Genomic DNA, 23,286 nt, shown 5'->3' on the forward strand with positions numbered 1-23,286 from the left:
TAAATTACTTTTGATATTTTAGAAAGTAGTCGTTTGTGGGTTGCGGCCAAGCATGATTACTGCAGTTGCATGATACCTATTCTGACCTGTAAATCTCGGGGGTTTAGATGTACCGGTATACACTAACACATCTTAGCACCTACACGGACCCTGGGCCTTCAAGACGACAAATCACGCTCGGTCGCGTCAGGTTACCGCCAGGGGCCGGTTGACGGGTTCAAGAAGTGACGCTAAAACGAGCCGCGTCACTCGTTCGACCGAATCGATCGATTTTCGACCGAACGCTTGGGCCCGTTCGATTCGATAGCGAATAAAATGTGCCGTGTTCGATTCGTATGTCGAATGAGAAACACCACATTCGATTCGCATCGAATCGAACGCCAAGAAATTCGATTCGATATTCGTAAGACTTGGCATCGAATGAATCTATCGATTCGATTCCCGTTCGTAAGATGTCCATCCCTGGGTGTAATATCATAGCTGCCCAGTAAACAACGCTCCCCTCCATCAAATTGCGGTATTTGTCGAGCTTTGACATTGCATACTTGATCGAGTGTTGTATGAAATGTAGCCCATCGTCGGACAACTCGAAGGGCTCAGGATCCAGGTCCTTGTCTTCGAATTGTACCGAGATTTCTGCTTGGTATAGTGGAGAACTCGGTTCTCCGCTGGTAGTCGATTCCATGGTTGAATATCTGCCCCAGGTAGATACGCCAGTGTCCTGTTGCAGCCCTCCCTGTTGCTCTCTCTCTCTCTGCCATCAGTAGGCGCAGCGACTATGATACAATCAAGTACTGGCTCTTCGAGAGTGATCCTCGGCGCCCGATACGGCGCAGGGATAAGGTTGGAAGAATACCGCTGTCGCATTTCAGATAGATGGTCCTTCAAGAGGTACATGGTGGGAAGTACCTCTGCAAATCTAGGAGTGCGACCCTCAAAGTGCTTGGTATACGTGAGGTAAGGTTGTAGGATTTCGATGATCTCGGCGAGTACTACCCAGTCTTCACAGCTAAGAACGTCCTCGGCGAGACCCTTTTTTCTTCCTTGGGGTCAAGAAGACTAAGCTTGCAAAAGACATCGATAATGTCCCGAAGTCTGAGCGCACGATGGACCATCAAATAGACAGAATTCCATCGCGTATCATTATCTGCCTTGACCATCAAGCCTTTGAGAGTGTCGTCGACAAACCATACTCCCAATTCGGCCATGATTGATTGGTCGACCTTGCCACTCGTGATGGATAGGAAAAGCTCCCTACGCTGAGGATTTCTTCTGATCCAGTAGACCAGATTATGGAGTTTTCCAATAGGGCCTCTTTTTCTCCATTCACGGAGTAATTCGCGTTCTTTCTTCTGGTCTTTCTCCGCAATGTGACTGTCGAATATGTCACTAGAATCGCCCTCTAAGAAGGCCTTTGCCGATAGGTTGAGGATATGGCCAACACAGCGGATTCGCCGCTCGCCTTCCAAGCCCTCAAGCCCAGTAGGACTTGCCCGGGGATTGAACATCTTAAGCAAAGCCCGGACACAAGTATCGCAAGGGTCAGCGACTCAGCGTTATCTGCTGTGAAGAACCCGATCTTCTTTTCCAAGCCGTATTTCCGGATGACCTTAGCCATCAAGATGGCCTGATTTTCGCCACCGTGACTGCCAGAGAGCTTCTCTAGGCTGATAAGGCGGACTTGTGGTGTCCCGGCTATGTCAACATAGTACGCTATCACCGAAAGGATAGCAATACCATTAGGCGAAGTCCACATGTCAAAGGAAGTATGAACATTTGATAAGGCTTTATTCATCTCATCCTTTAACATCCTCGTGTGTTCTTCGAATTCTTGTAAGATCCACCTTCTTACGGTGTTTCCCGACGTCGGCAGAACTTCGATAACAAACTCGTCATCTAGGAAGGCAAGAAGCTGTCGAAATAGCTTGTGTTCAACACCGTGAAGAGGGATATTGGCATCCGTAATCCAGCCGAGAAGAAGTCGCTTGAAGATGTCTGCTCTACTCTCAACGATCAGCGGCCTTCTTTTGGCGGCCCGCTTTTGCATATCAAGGACCGATACAGAGGATGACGGAGCCGGAGATGTTCTATTCGACGATTCGGGCTCTGAATCAGGACCGTTGTCGTGTGCAGTAGATGGCTTATATATATGATGGTCGTTGTTCAAGTGGTAGATCGGGGAGGTAGTTGCCTTAGCCTCCAATATCTTAACCTGGTTCCGTGCGTCACATAGACCACAAACCCAGAGGAATAAAAGAAATTTGAATAGCCATGTGTTCAGGTATGGCTATTTAAGCTCATGTCGTTAGGATTGGAGCACTTGATGCGACAAACCGGATGTGAAACCGGATACATGACCCCAACGTATGGGCCGCGTTTCACATCCGGTCGCACGGTGCTTGCGGTTTTGCCCCACTTGCTTAGATCTTACTTACTTACTTGCTTCTTAGAGGCTTTACTTACTTACTTCGCTGCCGGGCTTACTTACTTACTTATTACTTACTTACTTGGTTACTTACTTGCAATTACTTTACTTATGTCGAACGCTGGTCACGGATGACTTCCTGCAGTGGGCCGCTGATCTGAGCGTCAATGGGAGGCTGGACCGAGTGGTCATTGACGAATGCCACCTTTCATTCACGGCCGCCGAAACCTATCGCGCGAAGCTCCGGGGCCTCGTTCTACTGAGAAGCTTGGGGTGCCCCTTTGTCTTCCTCACCGGGACCCTGCCACCGCTCCGTCAGCGCGACTTTGAGGAAGCCATGCAACTCCAGGCACCACTCTATGTGCGGGCTTCGAGTCATCGGCTGAACGTGCGGTACTCTGTCTGTCGTGTGCGCAATGGGCGGGGCGTGATGGAGGTCAAGAAGCTGGTGGATAGCCGGCTCCAACATCTCTCGCCGGGGGAGAAAGGAGTTATATACTGCACTAGCCATGCGAAGTGCAAGGCACTTGCCCTACAACTCGGCTGCCACTATTATCACGCCCAGCGCGATAACACTGATGCCCATTTCATCGCCCAGCGTGAGCAAGGCTTCCAGTCATGGGTCAATGGGGAAGCCCCATATATCGTGGCCACTGCAGCTCTAGGCACGGGCATCGACGTTGCAGGCATCGTCCACGTCATTCACCTCGAGGCTCCTTTCAGCATCATCGACTACGCTCAGGAGGCGGGGCGGGGTGGGCGAGCTGGGGAGCCTGTCACCGCAGAAATAGTAGTCGAGGAGAGGGACTGGCCGGTTGAGGACCATGTCCGGGATAGCTATCTAGACCCGAGCACGCGTGAGGTCCACAGATTAATCCGGACACAAGGCTGCCGCCGTCGCCTGCTTGGGCAGTGCCTAGATGGTGACTTACGGGACTGCAAGGATCTTGACGCCGTCCGATGCGACAACTGCCGCCACGACGAGCTTCTATGGAAGAGCGAGTTAACTTCGCAAGGTATTGTAGCATCACATGCCCAGGGAAGGCAGAACGCGCGTGCTCTAGAATGTTTTGAGGCTGCACTGGGGGAGATTGAGGAACTTGGCAAGATGGGTTGCCGCATCTGCTGGATGTTTGAGGGCAGGAAGGAGGCCAGGCACCTATGGGGCACCTGCAACACCACGGCGGACGGGGATCTGTCATTCTCTAGCTGCATGGACTTCCAGGGTCGGGTTAACTATAAGAAGGAACCGCAGGCACGTTTCCTGAGCTGCTACTACTGCCACGTATCACAGGCGCTCTGCCGAGATGGCTATAAGACGAAGGGGGCCTCGTGCTGGCGGTGGAAACATACGGTGATCCCTGTAGCATTGGCCGCGACGACGGAGGCAGATCTACTGCTACGGATACAAGAGGCGGCCGGACGAGAGTTTAAGAGCCGGCAAGACTATGGGGACTGGCTAGGTCGAAAGCATACTAAGCGACTATGCGGGCGGGAGATGACCAATGCGATGGCGGTATTTATGATAGTACTTAAATGGAGGCAAGAAAATAATAATAAAGGAAAATAAGATAGGTAAAGGAGAAATAAATAATATAATATAATAGCAAATATAATTAAAAACAATAACGTACATGATAAGCGGGTGCAACAGACAAGCGAGTGCAACAAAAAATCCCGCAATTTACATCTTCTCAACTTAATCAATTAATTTTCAACCACCAAATATGTCAGACCCAAATATTGAGGCTAGGATTCTTCTTGCACTTCGTGCCCTTCAAAATGACCCAAAATTAAGTCTCCGACGCGCCGCAGGCATCTACCAGGTCCGTTATTGGACTTGATATCGCCGGCAGAAGGGTATCCTTTCTACGCGTGATTCTATCCCAAAATCACGCAAACTATCTGATCTAGAAGAACAGATCATAGTTCAGTTCATTCTCGATCTGGATTCGCGAGGGTTTCCCCCGCGACTGCGTTGTGTTGAGGAGATGGCTAACCGATTGCTCGCCGACCGCGAGACGCCGCCTGTCGGCAAGCGCTGGGCCTCTAACTTCGTCAAGCGACACAAAGAACTCAAGACGCATTTTCCCCGTAAATATGACTACCAGAGAGCCAAATGTGAAGATCCGACCATTATTCGCAACTGGTTTAGGCTCGTAGCAAATGTAATTGCGAAGTATGGCATCCGACCTGATGAAATCTACAACTTTGACGAGACTGGCTTTATGATGGGCGTTATTGCGAGCGGAATGGTCGTCACAGGTGCTGAAAGGCGTGGAAGACCAAAATCAGTGCAGCCTGGAAACCGGGAATGGATTACAGTCATTCAGGCGATCAATGCCGAGGGCCAAGCGATCCCGCCGTTCATCATAGGTGCGGGCCAATATCACCTCGCCCACTGGTACCGAGAAAGCAACCTCCCGGGCGATTGGGCTATTGCGACGAGTCCTAATGGCTGGACAGATAACGAGATAGGCCTCGAGTGGCTAAAGCACTTCGACCGGTGTACTACCAAGCAATCAAAGAATCGCTATCGTCTCCTGATCCTCGACGGACACCAAAGTCACCACTCGGTCGACTTTGAGAGATATTGCAAGGCAAATAAAATCATCACGCTTTGTATACCGCCTCATTCGTCTCATCTGCTGCAGCCTCTTGATGTCGGGTACTTTGGCCTGCTTAAGAAGGCTTATGGGCGAGAAATCGAGCATTTGATCAGATGCTCTGTACAAGGATGTGCACCACTCAATTCAATCAACCGAATGGCCCGGTGGCGGTGAGTTGACCCGGTCAACCACTCTCTCCAGTGGCGTTGATCAATTATCCGTCAAATTGAGTTGAATGTACACTGGTTGAAGTCGTTGATCTCCAAGCTGAGCTATTTCACTCCCACTCTTCCATCCCCTTTTCTTCACATCCCACCTCCACCCATGATCCTTCTTCCGGCCCATCACCACTACCATTCTCGGTAGGAAGTAATGACACGTCCAGGTCGTCAATCACCCCAGCCCGTAACCACGATCGCAGCACTTGACACATTCCTATAATGTCCGCGTCCAGCCGATTTCGTAGTGGCGTCACCATCCGCCCTGCCGCTGCAAACATCCTCTCGCACTCTGCTGACATCGGCTGGATCGTAAGGAAGTCCAGCGCCATTCGTGAAAGACGAGGATACCGACGTTTGCGCTCATGCCAGTATGATATTGCATCTCTAACATCGTTATCTCCATCCTCCCACGACGACTGCCATAATTCGAGCTCGTCAATATCTTCATTGATGTCGTCAGGCAAAGCCGCTTCCTCTTTCACGATGGTGTATCTCGGACGCGTTGGGACCACACGTAATCCGGGAAACAACGCCAGAGGTACTGATGCTCTACTTCTTCATGTGGTGTTTCCTCTCGCAGGCTGGGAGCTGGCGTCGCTAAAGAGGCCGCTGCAAGTGTTGCGGAAGATAACACGTCAACGTCGTTCGTGGAGGGCGCTGTAGACTCCATTCCTTCTGATTCAGAGCGTCCAGCTGTAACACGGTCGCGGAAGAACGCGATCATGGAGCGCGTCGGCACTGATCTAATCGGGAAAAAACCCAAAGGTGGTGAACTAAACCATATTAAGGTTAGTGTGACGGGAAGGGTGGACCACAAAGACTCAAGATGCCAAAACCTCTTCAGGAATCACGAGTCCTATTACCAGCTACCCTAAATCCACCACCTTCAATCCATTCAATCAATGATAACTCAAAATGGATTGATGTTTATGTAATCCTTATTCGATGTTGATTGACGTTGAGTTGACGTTGATCGTCAATCCATTCAACATATTGAAATACGTTGAGTTGAGCACACCCTTGGTAATCCGACATCTCGAACCGAGCGGAGCATCGCACTACATGGGATAGTCGATGCCTACTATTGTCACCATCGCCGGTAGCGATACATACACAGATAACGAATACATGGCCACATAGGAACCCAGCAGGAGGCAACAAAAGCAGAAAGACATGGAACATGGCGTACAGAAAGAGCCCCGGGGTTTAACGAGGGAGGTTATCTTACAGACAAAGCCGATAGCTGGGGGGAGACTGTAGGTATCAAGGTCGCACAGCACGGTGCATTGGCACCGACAGAGTTGCAGCACGAAGTCACGAAGGAAAGGTTCCTGAGGACAGCAACAAGCAAGAATTCAAGGACGGATGAAAAAGAGGCGGAAAATCCGAAATTTTCCAACAGAAAGCAAGCAATTTGGGTCATAGATAGCGAACGAGGATCAAAACGGGAAACTTGGGGACGGCTGGCCTTATTTCAACCATAAGGCGAAGTGGGGCGTTTGCCAGACGGACGCGTCGGCTGTCTGCCGAGTCCTGTTAACCGGACATAGCTGCAGATAAAAAGCGGCCACAACCGTGTAGGATACAATCAATCAATCAATTTCGAAGCCTGGCGAGAGGATCAAGCAATACATACGATTCACCTTAATATCTGACACAAGGACTTGAATTAGTTAATTACAAAATCATTATACTGCTATGCACTGAAGTGGAGGTTGTTAACCTGGAGCGATAGGCAAACACATAAGCGTCTGCCTTCCTTTGATTGATTGATTGATTGTATCCTACACGGTTGTGGTCGCTTTTTATCTGCAGCTATATCCGGTTAACAGGACTCGGCAGACAGCCGACGCGTCCGTTTGACATAAGGCCAGCTGTCCCCAAGTTTCCCGTTTTGATCCTCGTTCGTTATCTATGACCCAAATTGCTTGCTTTCTGTTGTGAATTTTTTTTGAGGACAAGACCCTGGGAGAGGAGAGATCGTGTTACGATTCAAGCGGTTACGTCACGTGCATTCCCACATTTTCTATCCAATAGCTAGTCACCTACCATGTAGTAGTCGAACGCCATTCGACTTACATGACGACTAGAGTCGAACCGACTTCGTTCGACTCACATATCATCAAGTATATATACATTCCTTTAGCACTAGATAGAACTTAGCTCATCAGCTATCAGTAAAACTTCTTTACCTGAATGCGCCTAACCCGCATTATTCACTATTAAGAGACGTGACACTTCGCTCTGCTCAGTATCACACGCCCTACGACTCTGCCAACATAAACTCAGAACGGACTAGTTTTATCCCTTGGAAAATCGAACCGTCACATTTCAGCACTAGTATTTTATTCTTCAATCAATACAGCATGCTAATTACAACATGCTCATTTCAACATGCTCATTTCAACATCCGAGTCAAGTTTCGAACCGTGAGGTCTTTCCTTGCCATAATACTGTGACCTGACCCAAGCTATCAAGTTAAAGTTTACAATACCGTTCTTTTTCCACTTCCCGTTTTCGTTTTCTCCAGCACTATAACTTGCACGTGTAGGTATAAACAACTTGACCTTCTTGAACCACTTGTCCCCCGAGTTTAGCGCCAACAGTACTCCAGAGATAATGGCTACCACTGCAGTCGAAGCAATAGCCCACCACTTCAGAGCGGGTAAGAGATCGCCCAGCGGATCAGTGGCCATGGACAACAAAGCGGCAACCAGACTTGGTGGTATAAAGATGGATGCCAAAATCGTCAAGTGAGATGTGCTTTTGGCATCGTCAAGGCTGATAGCAGAGTTAACGGCGCTGCTCAGGCAATCGATGCGACGCTCATACTCGTCGAGGCGATCTCTGATGGCTTTGTAATCAGGCTCGTATGGCTCCCAGATCTGGTGCATTTCAGGTGACCGGGTGAACTGGGAAGTCTCGCGTATACAGCTTTGCAGCATGTCACGGGCTTGGGGAATCCACCTGCGCCAAAAGTGTAGTTTATCAAGACTTTGCTTTCTACTGTCGGTTTTGGTGTCCGGGAAGAAGGAAGGGCTTGCGATGCCCCAGTCGATTTGGTTGAGACGCGTGTTCAGGTAGTCAGCGAAGACGAGCCACTCGCCGCATACCATGTGCAATAGAGACTGAATTGGCCTGTCGCGCAAGGTACAAGAAAGCGTGTGTGGTAGATTGACGGGATCAATTTGCTGTTGGGCCCAATAAAGATACTCTTCAAACCAGCTTTTTGCACTTTGGTTTTGTGCATGATCATACAGTCGACTCTCGAATCGTGGGATGTCATCCCAGTTACCGTACCCACGCCAAAGGGGGAAACCCGTTCTGGGGGTCGGCTCAAGTAGAAGAACCCCTACATCCCCGGTGAAATCAGTAATGTGTTCAACTTTAGGTGTCATGCTGACATACCAACCGAAAATTCTTGCGAAAACCAGAACGTCGCGCGGCTACGTATATGTCCAATCTTGGCATCAACAAGCTCTGAGTCATTTTGTCTATCACTCTTGTGCCACCAGCTCCGGGTTGTTCCAGAATCTTTGTCCCAAAAAATATCATTATTATCAGCAGTAACGCGCCGCATAATGTTAAAGTCGTCTATCTCCTTATGCGCTTCTCGCAGCGCTTGCTGGGTCGAGAAATACCGAGACCTGACTAATCGCATTTGGAACCAGTCTCGCCGCTTCGCATCAACTTCGAGGACGGAAGGCTCACGCCAACGATCGCGGATATTGTTCCATACATAATCAGTGATGTGAGCACGAAAGAATCGGGGATCAATGCCAAATGCATCACCTAGAACTTCGATCACGTCGCGAGATAAGTCTTCCACAACAAACAGGTTGAATTCGCCTCGCGATGCAGCTTTTTTGATATCATTTGCAGCTTGCTTTAGCTCCAGCGATGCGGTGGAGTCGTTGTTTTTATCTTGAGAGTTGAAGAGTTTAACGGTGGGGGTTTTTTTTCCTTGTATAGTAGTAGTGCTACATTGACTCTTGACGCTCGACGGCTCTGTTCGGCACGTCTCGCTGTACAGCGTTAGCAATAAAGGTACCTTTTACTATGTTATGAATACTTACCATCTATGTCGACTGGATACGTATATCGTTGTTGGTTCTCTTGCCTCTCTCCTGGAAAGATGCACCATCGTGTAGGAATGGTACCGACTTCCATGAAGTCGGCGAGGAGCTCAAGCTGAGGCCACCTGGGGACCAAAGATTTCACATAGGACAAGTAGTTCTTTAGCTCGCTGTTACTCGTCAGACAAGTATCACCCAGATGATACGTCCGAAACCTACCATTGCCAATAATCCTGCTGAAGAGCTTTGCGAGCTTCCTCTCGCTTTTCGTCTTGGTATGCGTCTCCGAGTTGATAGTCATTCATCGTGCTTAGTGAGTAGTGATGCTGTTAGATAACTACAAATATGATGAGTGATAGAAGTATGCCTACTGAGAAATACTACAGACGTGGAGTCTCCCTTACTGCAGGATATCTACCCATTTCTGATTTGCCAGGTAAGTTTCAACTGGTCAACACGGTGGATCAGAAATTATCTGCAGATTGGACTTTTCTTTTGATGAGTTGTCAAACAGCTTGTTGTCAAAACCAACAGCCAAGACACAGCCCGTACTAACTATCTCCAGTGATTGGGGGGTATCCGTGCAGGCCGAGCCACAATCCCGCCCAGGCTTGGTGGACTGCCACGACTCACGTCTTGTACTTACGATGCATGCACCCTTCGCTTCACATTTACCAACTCCACAAAGCACTCGATACTCCGGTACCGCGGTGGGGAGAGGTTGGGCTTCGCTCTGGATTGAGGCTTTTTTCTCTTTCTTTTTTGCGGCAAGCACGACAATCAACGGCACAAAATCATTTGTCAGTGAAGTGGGCTCCCGCCTGGGACATCGTTCGTTCAAAGACAGACTGGCCTACGCGGTCCTGAAAAATGACAATTCATCCCTGCCTATCGCCGATTTCGGCCCTAGGGACTGGCTAAGAATTATTCGAAAGGGTCAGCAAGTAACCTAGTACCGGCCGACAGGTGCACCGCCGAAATATTTCGGATCGCTTAAGATAAGCAGTCCCGCTTCGTGTCCCACATTGGCGCTAGTCAATTTTAGCTTTGTCGTTAGCTCACATGACATTACAGCGAAGCGCACCATGTGTACTGGATGCATCAATAATGCGTGAAGGTGGGTACGCAGACGAGAAAGCTCAGAGGTCAACGTCAACAGGGATATAACGAAAAGAAGGCAGAGAGAGGGAAGGCACAACTCAGAAAGAAGAAGTGGCGATAACAAACAAACAAAAAAAGGAAAGGAAAGGAAAAGGAGATAGGGAAGAAGCGAAAGCCAGAAGCTAGGCCTAAGGTCAGCTTAGCTTGCGAGGCTAGTTCTCGGGCTTAGGCGACGCTAGAGCCGGGAGTCAGTAAGGATGCAATTAGCGCAGACTCCACCATTAGTCCATGATCGTCCTCCAAGGACGACTCAGCAAAAAGACGGTGAGCTTTATGGATCGCAACTACTCTAGTAGTCTCTTTTCTGGCCCCTAATGCGGCAGTTAATCGTCGTAGAGGCGTTGCAGATGGCATGGCTACGCAACACAAGCAGCTTCGCCAACTCGTCCGAGCATCGCAAATATGTTGATGGAGTAACTAGAGGAGGAGCTTGGCCCCATGTATGCCGGGGCTCCGCAACTTTCATGGCACATACTTTGGCGCTTTAACCGGGCTTTCGTCGAGCAATATCCCGAAGGGGTGGCCCAAGATGCGAACCAGGACGATGTGCTGAGCTGGTTTGCTGATTCCAGCGAGAAGTTAGCGTTATTCGCAGACGCGCATGGCAAAGCCTAACGAACCGATTGACGGCTCTGTCTGTCTAAATGGCATCGATTTGTTTTTGTCAGGATTTTGAAACCTGCTCCTTTCTGAACTATTGACAATGTGAAACGGAAGTGCTGGCTATTTCACCCCATAATACTTACGGCTGATACGACGGGCTTTTAGCTGTTACGTAATTGTAATGACGGCACTGATACTACTTCTCCATGTCGCCTTACATGTCTCCGACGGGGTCTTGGGGTCAACGGTAGCGAGAAGCTTCTTGACGTGGCAAATGTGCATTCTCCGAGGTGCGCTAGTGCCGCCCTAATAGGCAGGGTAGGGAATCAATCCATCCACGTCATTATCCGGCTTTGTGGATTAACTGAGGGATTTCCTAATTGGACAATTCAGGAACCCGCCGCCGACACCTCATCATTTGTCGGTGCCCAAGTAGAAGGCTGGCGGACTTCGGTATGCCCCTCGTTGTTGGTCGGGTCAAGAGGTAAGTCTGCCATCTCGGTTCACCGACCGTATGAATCGAGTAAAAGAGGAGACATTTGGGTTCAGGCATTATAACGCGTCCGATGTTTTGCATGGGTAGATCTGTTAATGTTTGCGCAGAGGTATAGCAAATATTAACGAAATATATCAGGGTACTCATCCCCATGACTAGCGTCCACGTCAATCCACTCACTCTTTTTAGAAGGCAGGTTCCGTGTTCCCCTTGATGCTAAGTCTTGTCTGGGGTTGAAGATCAGCTTGGCAGCGGACTGATCGATTTGCAGTAGTAGTAGTGTTTCTTATGCCTGGGAGAATGGATCTTAGAGGGCCTGTGGCTACGCTAAATTGTTTAAAATAGCATCGGTTGTCAAGGTTGTAGTCATTTAAGCGGCTATGTCGGGTTAGAATGGAATGAACTTATTCCGCCCGGGGGGATGCATAGCGAGGAAGTGTAAACTTTCAGGGGCCCCATAGGGACACGCCTAGGCGCCTCTCCACTTCTGCACGCGTAGGCGTGCGGATTATGTCAGCCCCCAATTTGGCACAACTCCACAACTGCATTTCTCAGGGGGGTTACCGTTATAGCGCAGACGGCATTTTCTAATAATGTGCTTCCGCCAGAGGGCACATACAACTCGCAAGAGGCTCTACTCACAGCTATCAATAAATGGGCAGCACCAAGAGGATACGCATTCATAACTGGGAGATCGTCGCAATCAACCAGCGGCAGGCAGATTATCACATACGCATATGATCGATAGTGTCGGCCACCAAGCGCCTCAAGGGACCGCCAGCGCAAGACTACTACGCAAGGAACCAACTGCCGGTTCTCTATCATCGCAAAGGAATCCCTAGATAAGACGACTTGGTCTTTAAGGCATCGTCCGGATCCACAATTTTCTTCACACAACCATAAACCAAGTTGGCACAAATCGGCGCACCCAGTCCATCGGCAGCTCTCAGATATAGACAGGTCAACAATCAGCCGCCTTACGAACGCTGGTACAGCGCCAAAAGATATCAGGACTTATATTCGCCAGAACTCAAATACCATTACAACCCAGCAAGATATCTACAACCATATTGCAGATAGCAAACGAGAGCTCTATAAGGGTCAGAGCACTATACATACTTTTGCTAACCAGCTAGACAAGGAAGAGTTCTGGAACCGGATGCAGCTTAACTCAGATAACCGAATCACGGCAGTGTTGTTCGCCCATCCGGAGTCATTGGCATACTTGAAGGCTTACCCAGATCTACTTTTCTTAGACTGCACATACAAAACGAACAAATACGGAATGCCGCTGCTTAATATGATTAATATTAATGCCTGTCAGCAATCCTTCTGTATCGCCTTCGCATTCCTTAATAGCGAGGCTAAGCAGGACTTCATATGGGCCTTAGACCGGCTCAGGTCCCTATATAAACTCTGCAACACAAGGTTTCCATCTATTATTCTAACTGACCGTAATAAGGCCTATATGAACGCTGTAGAGAGCTGCTTTCCGTCTTAGATCTCTCTGCTATGCCTATGGCATGCAAATAAGGCGGTCCTCCGCTATTGCCAGCTAACATTCATACACCTTAAGCAAGGGTCTAAGGCCTATCAGCAAGGTCTAAGCGATTGGAATGACTTTTTCAACCACTGGCATTCAATTATAAGGTCATCAGATGAACATGCATTTGACCAGCGCATACAAGAGCTTGAAAAGCGCTATCTGCCTCAATATCTCAAAGAGGTTAGCTACATCAAGTCCAACTGGCTCAATCCGTACAAAAAAAAGCTCATTAAGGCCTAGGTCAACCAGCACCCTCACTTTAGCAATATGGTCACCTTACGGGTTAAGGGTATCCATGGGCTCCTTAAGAGCCACCTCAAGAAATCTACGCTAGATCTCTTTAAGGCGTGGAGAGCTATAAAACATGCGCTTCTTAATCAATTATCTGAGCTGCAATCCAACCAAGTCAGGCAGCAAATGCGAATACCAATTGAGCTCTCTGGATCACTATATAGTGCCATACGTAGCTGGATATCTCACGAGGCTTTACGCAAAGTTAAAGAACAGCGGAAGCGGCTTATGAAAGAAGACTTGCCTAGTTATACCGGTACGTTCTCTCAATCCCACGGCCTCCCTTGCGCCCACACTCTCAAGGCTCTACAAGAGCAAGGCCAAACCCTTCGCTTAGAGCATTTTCACTCGCATTAGCATTTAATTCGTCATAGTATTCATCAGGTGCTATTGGAGCCTCGACACCGATCTGATCGAATAGCTGCCAATTCTACCACAAGTAAATCGCAATCGAGCACTCAGAGAGAGCCAAGTGCATTTGAGGCAGTCCAGGCAGCAGCGCAGCCAAAAGCACGACCTACATGCAGTAGATGCCACAAATTAGGACACAAGATAACGTCAAAGGCATGCCCTCAACGGTACAAGGGGATTTTATATTTATCATCATCGTCAGCACAGGTAGAAGAAGCAATGCCAGTGGCACTCTCGCCAGCATTATCCGGGGAAGCACGACCAGCAGCAGCAGTATCTACATCTATATCATCTTTACAGGAAGGGGAACCACTGAAAAACCCGTCATCAGGATTATCCGGACACGCTGGGTCTGGCAGGGATAACACTAGCTGCATTATCGTTAGTATAGAGACAGCAGCATCATCGGCAGTGTCATCAGCAAAACCATCGACACAGGGAGGGACGTCGCCAATAGCATCATCTTCAACAGCATCAGTGGCGCCGACACTAAGATATGATGACCCACAAGCTATCTATCGGAGATATATTGCTGCTCGAGATGATTAGTATAAGGCGCAGCCTCATGGGAGCGTCAAAACTAACCAGCAGTATCGGAGGGCATTAGGTCTACCTTTGCGGTATAACAAAGCAAGCTACCAGTGGTGTCTTAAATTAGAGTAAGAAAGAGATTATAGCGTACCTAGATTAGAGTAAAGCAGAAGATAATCGGGTGGAGGCTCAGGTAGCGGCAGAGATAGAAAGCAATCCTTTTTCTAGCAGAAGAGGCATACGCAACATCTGGAAGGCGGCTAAGAATGATAGAAAAGAGCAGCGGGAATTATATTCAGCTTAATAATTAGGAATTCATTGCCGTTCTGAATCTCGGGATTCTAAAACCCGCCAGCCTCAAAACTCGAAATGCAGTTGTAGAGTTGTGCCAAATTGGGGGCTAACATAATCCGCACGCCTACGCGTGCAGAAGTGGAGAGGCGCCTAGGCGTGTCCCTATGGGGCCCCAAACTTTCATGTTTTATTACTTAATCATGACTCCTAAGCTTCCATCTGCGCGCAAACGCGGTAGGCCGTCACTGAACCGCGCCTCTTGGCCCTATGAGGCGTATCCTCCCGGGCGGAATGAATTCAATTCAATGAACCGCGCCTCATCATCACCAGATTATCCAACCCAGCGATCGTTACACGCAGCGCAGCGCATTCATCAAGCATGTGGCATGTGGCCAACTGAGTTCTGCAAAGGTTTTGTACCTGAGACTTGGGGTGTTCGACTTATCGAGAGCCTTTCTACGTTGGTGTCTCTGGTAGTGGCTGCTGAGAACGTGGAGCTCGACCAGGTACGCCATAGATTGAAGGTTTTCGCCACTAGCCATCCGCGCTCAGATCGCCCGCGACTTCGTGAGCTAGATATAGCAAAGGTGCGAACGTGGCTACGTGGGATGGGTATTGATACTAAACAAACACGGCGATGGAATGGACGTGCGGATGATGAGGATCGGACTGCGGAGAGTGACAGAACCAAGGCAAACTCTGAACCGGTTGATGAGATTATCGCTCTAGGCTTTCGAGAAGATCTCAGCAAATACGGAGACAAAAATGAAGAAGAGACTGAAGAAGATCCCGACTTGACTGTCGAAGACGAAGAGAGCGCCCCTCATAAACGAAATCTTTGGTCGCGAAGCAGAGACATCGGTGATATTCAGGATGATGAGCCTATGGAGGACACCATAGCGGCCAATCCTAGGTCTGGGCCTGCTATAATCAATGGACAATCCAGGGGCAGTCCTGTCGCCTCCAGCTCCGCCTCCAACGCAGCCGAGTCAAGCGCTTGCCCTCGGCGCGACTTTCAACCACCATCTCGCTTGGCTCATGATACCTCCCGGAGCTCTATTCGCCGTCCAGAGGGACCAGATGAACAAGCGTCCGCGCCTTCTGCTGCTACAACTCCACGGGCTCTTCAAAGCTCGACGCAGCCACGCGAACCACCAAGCTCCCAAACGACGGCGCCTCTCACCTCTGCTTCTCAGAACGCCCAGGGCGCTCAACGATCTGGTGTGCAACCGCTCAAGCAAACAGCGTCATCTGTTCCGGGCCATCCTCAGACTCCCGTGTCTTTTCCTGCGACAACTCCACAGGGCACTACGCGTCCTCCGCAACAACAAGGCAGCCAGGGACCAGCAACCGCGGCTCAGAACTCTGTACAGCTTCGCGCACAATCATCAGCATCTCTACCCACCCCCCAGAGCGCGCGACAGCCTGACCAACAATCAAGTAGCCAGCCATCCATGTCCGGAACGAGTTCTCAAAGCCCCTCGACTCCTCGCGCACAAGCCAGCTCGCAGCCAGCACTGTCTCGTTGTACCGGCACTACTTCTCAGGCCTCCCAGAGCTTTCAGCACCAACCGAACCACCGACCATCGGCGTCTATCAATGCGACTCCTCAAGCATCTCTACACTCCCACCTAGAAGGCAGTCAACCATCGACACCTCGTCCCATCGCCCCTGCTAGGGCTAACAAGCGCCCTGCTCCGTCATCGCCAGTAAACACATTTACATCCACCAACAACTTCATCAACCGGACAGCGGCGAGCAGTTCAGAATCACTTACAGCCCCTTCAACCAAAAGACAAAAGGCTGCTGATGTTCTACGTTCAAGTACACAGGTGACTGGATCATTGGATTGGAACGCTCTTCTTGTAAGTAACATTTGCAAATTCAGTCAATCAGATGTTGTCATCATAAACTAACATCCCTTCAGCCCACCGGAGACGGATTCAGAGCAAGCTTGAAGGCTGCCTCGGCTGCCTTATTTCCTCATATCAAGAGTTTCGAAGAACTTTTAACATCCATCAATGACGAACACTGCCGACTCACCGCATTTGAGCGCAGCCTCAGACCTACAAAGAACGAGCAAGCAAAGGAACAGGAAAAAGCCCAAGACGCGCTCAAGGATGTCGAGAAATCAATGGCCACCGAGAACAAGTTGCTCAGGGACCTGGAAGATCTCTACAACAAATATCCTGGAGATAACGAACTTCGCACGTTCCTGGATAAACGAAGACGAACGGTTCGCGAACATGAAGAGGTATATACCGCAGTCAAAATCCAACTTGACAAGAGTGCTTCTGGGCTTTTCAAAACCGATAGCAAGATTGCGTTGGCTACCAAGAGGATTGGGCAGCTTGAAGCCGAGAAGGCCGAGGTCATGAAAGAGAAGATGGGGATTGATACGGCGGCGAAACGATTGATGCTTATGTCTCGTTTTATGGAACCCGGCTGGCAAGCTAGACTGGCTATGGTTGAGGAGGCTTTGGGAGAAGAAGTTATGCAGTTTGCATTTTCATAGGGGTTTCATTGTTGTGAGTGGTGGTTGGAGTTGTAATATAGGGATATCAGCTTTACTAAGCGTGACGTTGGTGTGGAGGAGATATCTTTAGCTTATTCGGACAAGCATCGTATTGAAAGAAACCTACCGAGGTGACATGGACTTGGTGTCATCGCCCAGAGGCTGAAAGAACTGCATGAAACGGATAAGGGATTGAGTGCTGTTACGCTGAGATTATGTTAGGGTCGTCATGTATTTAAGAGATGGTTCTCGACGAACTGACTCCAGACAATACCTAGTTATAAAAGAAGATACAAGCCACCAGTTCTAATTTCAGGCTGCAAGCAAAATAATAAAGATCACCATCTCCGGTCAACAGACTGTCACTAGAGTCTCGACGTCATTAATAAGTTTTGAGTAACTTGAACTAACGTTCATATCTCAATTATGACTATTCCTTCATCCACCAAACCAAATCAGTTCTCATCATCATCAAAGCCAACCTGTTGAATATTGGAGGGTTCACCCTCAACTTCGGGATTAAAGTCTGAAGTCTTCAGCAGATCGTAGGACTTTCACCTTAATATCTGACAGTTCGTCAAGTTGATGTATCGAAATTAAAATCGAATCGATTGGTCGATCAATTTCGAAGCTTGAAGACTGGATTCGAGGCGCTTGTGGATGTTTTATGGTGAATATGCCGACGTCTTTTCAAAGGCGTTTCTGATGGAATGTCGCGAGTTTGATATGGATAGCGCTTCATAATAGGCTGCATGTACATTAAGTGGCAAAACTTGATATAAAGAAAGGATTCGCGGAGAAGCAGGAAGGAAAGCAAACAGGGTAGCCAGTTAGTACCCCTCGGATACTACCCCAGATAGATGTTAGAAGCTTAGCAGGTGTACATACACTAGAGGAGGAGTAGGCAGCGCATGGACATCTAAACCTGAGAGTAGGTGTGATAACCACAACATAGGTAACGGAACTGGCTGTATATAGGGATCGACGAGAACCTAGCCATAAACTGCTACACGTTAACAAGACGTAAGGGCGCACAGACAGACACCTACCCTTTGGGCTTGGAAGTATGGAACAAGTCGTGAGAGGCAGTACTTGAGTGGTACAGGGTGGTGCGGGTCCAGCGTACCCCAAAACGGACTAAGCGTGGCGCATGCCATGTACACAGCCAGAGTCGAAATCGACCCCGCCAGGTATCAGACATAACAGAGTCCAGTTATTTCGGCGTCCGGGCTTCAAAGATCCGTAGTATAATCGACTTACAACTACTCTCTTTTCATAAGAGCCAGCTCGAACTATCCTCATCATTTCTTCCGGTCATGCATGGAGTTCAAATTCACTTGGGATCACTGATACCCATCTAAATGCTGTTAGTGAGTACGAAGGGCAGGGACCATCCCATCGGCGGCAGTACGCGGGGCATGCGCCACGTTTAGTCCATTTTGGGGCACTCTCAATAAAACTACAATAACAAGTTACTGACGCTGAACTCGCACCACTCTGTAGTAAGCAGAGAATCATTAAAACGTCTATAATTCTGCCCCTGCCTGACCTTACCAAATCCTACTAGTTCCCCCTTAACAATCCTGTTGGCTGAGTCTTTCCAAACACAACCGAAAACCGACAACCTAAACCCATCATTGATCCCTACATACGCAACGGATAGCCTGGGATGGAATTTGACTGTGAAATATGCTAAAGAAAGTAGGATGCAATACGCAAACGAGCATTAAAATGGCATTGATGCATATCAGCAGATTCCTCACGCTTTGGCCTACCCTTACGCCTTATTTATCCGCATCTTCTACTGTCGTCGATTTTGGACGCATTTTGATTGTCATTTTTTGGCCAGCATCGAGATTTGACAGAGACGTTTACGGCCCTTCTAGCCCTGTCCCTACTTACATAGCGGATCTTCAAATCTCATTATACATCTTCTTTTATGCTCCAACCTCCCACATATCTTCATTATGTATTAGGCACTCGCTTCCTAAATATCAGAGATCTATCATAATTGCTCGCCATGGATAAATGCCGACGCCGCCGGCCACCCTAGATCGACACAGCGCATTCTGGCTTTGAAAACTGGCCCAACACAGAGCCTGATTCCTGTTCGTTTCTTAAGCTGCCAAAAGACGCGGGGAGCCTTATCTGAACCAAAGAGAAGATGTCAGACATAATCTCGCAGCTGTGTGACGGTTGGGTTTTCCAAGGGATAAACTAGTCCGTACTAGGTTTATGTTGGCAGAGTCGTAGGGCGTGTGATACTGAGCGGGTGCGAAGTGTCACGTCTCTTAATAGTGAATAAGGCGGGTCAGGCGTATTCAGGTAAAGATGTTTTGGTTGATAGCTGGTAAGCTAAGTTCTATCTAGTGCTAAAAGAGTGTCTATATATATATGTATCTGGGAGTACAAGGGAATAGGTATTGCCTTGTACCTATCGTGGACCGCGATGTAAGTTGTTCGGTCCTGTGTTGATTGGTCGGATGCGGATGTTAAAGCGGGACTTGTGAGGACCGAAGTTCTGGTGGTTCGGTCCAGCGTTGATTGGTTCGTGATAGTGGGGCGGAGGAAAAGAAACGTGGGGTACATGTGACTCGCGTAGTCAGATCGTAACACAAAGCTATATTTCAATAACACCACGTATATTATCTTATTATGTATTTTTGTTTGATTCTTAGGCATTTTATTTAAAGTAGTGCGATGGTATAAGGTAGGTTATTTTTAGTTATACAGTACAGTGCGGCGTTCGCTTGTCTGCGGCGCTCGCTTATGGATTACGTTAGCACTTTATGCAAAAGGACACTTTGTGTTCTGGGATAAACCCCTGTTCTGATCAGCACTACTGTTCCTATACATAGAACAATGTCAAATCAACTCTACTAGGTTTAAAGTGGATCAATAAAATCAACTCTACAGTTGATTTTGGACTGTAGCACTAGGTAGATACGTGTAGTGTGTGAGGCCCAAACGCCTCCATCGCTTATGATCACATGCCAAATGCCTCGAAATCGCCTATAAAGCTAGCGCCTAGCATCCCGAATCAAATCCATTTCATCTACACTTCCTTCCTTGCTTGCCTGATAGTACCGTAAGTCAAGAACGCACTCTGATTCGTCGTGGCGGTCTGATCCAACTCTACACCCTGGCAATAATCAAACCTACTAGGTTTAAAGTGGGTCGATAAAATCAACTCTAGTAGAGTTGATTTGGTCATTAGTTACTAGGGTAACGTTATACCAAAGTTAAATTGGGCAAATCATAATGTCTAAGAGATTCGCCATCACTAATGTATGCGGGAGGCCGACCAGATGCATGGCGGACCAATAAAGGACTTACAAGTGGTCAAATACAACAGAGGGGATCTCATACTGGGCGGCTATGTGATGGGAATGTTGTCTTTCTTTTCAGTTCCAATAAAACATAACAAAACTGTAATTTGCAATATTTGTTTGTCTGCTAATCCAACACAACTATTATCAAGAATGGAGCGCGTATCGAAGAAGGCGTAAGTCTATAGACAGAAGACCAACGAGCCTTGAACTTACTAGGATGGATAGCGTTGCGACGTCAAAACCGTTTACGTTTCTAATAGGAGCTGGTAAAACAGAATACACCATTCACTCAGCTCTTGTTGCGCAACTGTCGCCAGTTCTTTCTGCGCTAGTAAATGGATCATTCCGAGAATCATCAGAATGCTCCGTCACATGGGACGATGTAGACGAGATAGCCTTCAACAGCTTCTGGCAATTCGTCTACACAGGAAATTACGACACTCCAGAACCGCTTTCACCTACCGAGGAGGCTCCTAGTGACGAAGTGCTAAAAGCAGATATTCCTGATGAGCCCGCACCAGAAAAACCTGAACCAGAGGAACCTGCAACAGAAACAGAAGCAGAACCTGCAACAGAAACAGAAGCAGAACCTGCAACAGAAACAGAAGCAGAACCTGCAACAGAAACAGAAGCAGAACCTGCAACAGAAACAGAAGCAGAACCTGCAACAGAACCAGACGAACCGGAAACGTGTCTCTGTTTTGTGTCTGTAGATGCTCCACCTTCACCAGCAATGAAAAAGGAGAAGAGGGGAGGTGCTCGAAGAACATCACTATGGCTTGACTTTCTCTTTTCTTGGGATTATCCTCCTGAGCCTTTTGACGTCGACGTGGCACTGAAAGACCATGCAAACACCTTGGTGCATCATGCTAAGGTCTACACTTTGGCCGACCGTTACGCTATTACAAGACTCACAGACCTTTCTCGCCTAAAACTTCACCAAGAATTAATAGATCTTACTAGAAAGGGGGATGACTATAACAATGTGGTTGAGCTGGTGCGCTATACCTTCGAAGAACTAGTGCCAGATCAACTACGAGATATGGCCGTACACTTTAGTGCTTGCGTTGTCGAACATCTCTGGAAGATCGATGAATTTCAAGAGCTTGTAGGAAAATATGGTATTTTGTCGAAAGCTCTTGTAGGCACCATGTTGCTTAGACTTGACGAGAATGAGGCTTGCTTGTCATAAAGCAGGGTTTGGGGAAATACACTTCGAGTTATTGCATAAATGTTCTTTAGGCTAGCTGTTTTAGTGTGAGGCGAGTGACAATAGCTTTTCTATGTTTTGGAAACGTCGATTCAATAAAAAGATGGACGATTGGGCCAGACGTCTTATCAATATGTAAAGAAGCAGCGTTTAGGAAGTGAGTGAATGTAGACTGACAACAAATTTCTCTCTGATAGGATGATCTTAGAAGCAGTTTCTCAATACGAACAAGCTGAGAAAGGAATTTTAGAAACAAGAGAGGACGTACCAATAATGAAGTGACGCTGAAAAATAGAGGATATGACGTTGGTGATGACTCGTGAGTTGATACCTAGCGCAATTAAGACAACTTAGAGGGTAAAAACCTAGTTACAAAAGTCATCTCAGATATATAATCATGGCTGCAAAAATTGATCATCTGGTGTTGATCTCATGCGGAACTGCTTTATACCCGGCTGTGAGGTTGCCTACCCAAGTATAAACGACGGGAACGGGACCTGAATCTGATGGAAAACCCATACTAAATAAAACCACGCTAACAAAAACAGGGACCTGGGTCTATTGTCTAGCGGATTCAACTCAATATTATTAAGATTTAAGAAAAATGTGCTTTGAGACGATGCATCAACTGGAAATTACCAGGATATAGCCCCCATTTAGCTTTAGGCCAAAGGGACTCAGTATTACGGCATTGTGACCAGTTTAAAATTTAGTCGGTTGCATTGAGCGTGGTTGAAAGCGGATAGCGATTGGCAAGTTATCTTTGACCAATTTGGTCAAAGGACCAAATTGGTCAAATGTTCATTTTGAGGGTCTTCTAATTAGCGCTCCAGACACATGGCACCATCAATTCAAAGTGACCGAGGAACCCCGCTTCTGTATCACTTCAATTTGCTATCAGCATTAGCTAGAACACTCACTGCCCGGTTCGTGCTTTAACCATACAGAGGTCGAGTACCGATAGAGTCAAGTTCACCTAAAGGGTGACCAAAGGCCAAGCCAACATGAGGGACGAGTTCACCAGAACATTGTTTCGCTCCACGAAGAAGGGCGAGGACCACTTTTGAAGTATCCTTCCACGTGTCGGTGGATATCACACAAAGGTTGTCCCTCTCGTGATTCGTTGCTATCCAAGCAACCAACCAAATGGATCCCTTCAATTTCCCATTCCGTCCACTCACATACGCTAGACGCTATTCGCTTTCTTACTGGTGCCTCAGGCCACTCCTACGTTTGTGATCCTTTGCTATTATCTTAAAATGCGGGCGCCTTTTCCGCTGATCCGTGGTTCGCACATTGGTGGATGAGGCTCTGCACCACGATGAATCGCTGTGAGGGCTAGCCAATTTCCCTATGTGGGCGCTTGAGCTGTGTTCCAGCCTTCGCATAAGGGGTAAACAGTTCAGCTTTTCCATTTTCCACGTTGTACACTGTTTGCCACCATTCACCGCCACTATTTACCACCATTGTGGAGCTCAGCTGGACCTCACTACTATTAGCAGATATCGCTCGCAACCCGCTGTGGAATTCCCATTGTGTCTATCATCGTCTCACGATGCTAATAC

At 48.1% G+C, this 23,286-nt stretch overlaps 5 protein-coding genes across 5 annotated transcripts; 3 read left to right on the top strand and 2 right to left on the bottom strand.

Annotated features, from left to right (window-relative positions):
- Window positions 1-2,762: 2,762 nt before the first annotated feature.
- On the top strand, window positions 2,763-3,995 carry FPOAC1_012880 (uncharacterized protein; the record flags this gene model as incomplete). Its single annotated transcript, XM_044857223.1, has 1 exon — window positions 2,763-3,995. The coding sequence occupies one exon, from the start codon at window positions 2,763-2,765 to the stop codon at window positions 3,993-3,995; it is 1,233 nt and encodes a 410-aa protein (XP_044701406.1).
- Window positions 3,996-7,639: 3,644 nt separating this feature from the next.
- Window positions 7,640-9,636, bottom strand: FPOAC1_012881 (uncharacterized protein; the record flags this gene model as incomplete). The annotated part of the gene is made up of 4 exons (XM_044857224.1): window positions 7,640-8,607; window positions 8,664-9,179; window positions 9,332-9,501; window positions 9,551-9,636. The coding sequence occupies 4 exons, from the start codon at window positions 9,634-9,636 to the stop codon at window positions 7,640-7,642; spliced, it is 1,740 nt and encodes a 579-aa protein (XP_044701407.1).
- Window positions 9,637-14,000: 4,364 nt separating this feature from the next.
- FPOAC1_012882 (uncharacterized protein) lies at window positions 14,001-14,443 on the bottom strand (the record flags this gene model as incomplete). Its single annotated transcript, XM_044857225.1, has 2 exons — window positions 14,001-14,350; window positions 14,425-14,443. The coding sequence occupies 2 exons, from the start codon at window positions 14,441-14,443 to the stop codon at window positions 14,001-14,003; spliced, it is 369 nt and encodes a 122-aa protein (XP_044701408.1).
- Window positions 14,444-14,969: 526 nt separating this feature from the next.
- FPOAC1_012883 (uncharacterized protein) lies at window positions 14,970-17,179 on the top strand (the record flags this gene model as incomplete). The annotated part of the gene is made up of 2 exons (XM_044857226.1): window positions 14,970-16,529; window positions 16,592-17,179. The coding sequence occupies 2 exons, from the start codon at window positions 14,970-14,972 to the stop codon at window positions 17,177-17,179; spliced, it is 2,148 nt and encodes a 715-aa protein (XP_044701409.1).
- Window positions 17,180-20,661: 3,482 nt separating this feature from the next.
- On the top strand, window positions 20,662-21,703 carry FPOAC1_012884 (uncharacterized protein; the record flags this gene model as incomplete). Its single annotated transcript, XM_044857227.1, has 2 exons — window positions 20,662-20,684; window positions 20,737-21,703. 2 exons carry the CDS (start codon window positions 20,662-20,664, stop codon window positions 21,701-21,703), a joined length of 990 nt encoding a protein of 329 aa, XP_044701410.1.
- Between the last annotated feature and the right edge of the window lie 1,583 nt (window positions 21,704-23,286).

Source organism: Fusarium poae (genome assembly GCF_019609905.1).
Source record: "Fusarium poae strain DAOMC 252244 chromosome Unknown contig_1, whole genome shotgun sequence".
Lineage (NCBI taxonomy): Eukaryota > Fungi > Ascomycota > Sordariomycetes > Hypocreales > Nectriaceae > Fusarium > Fusarium poae.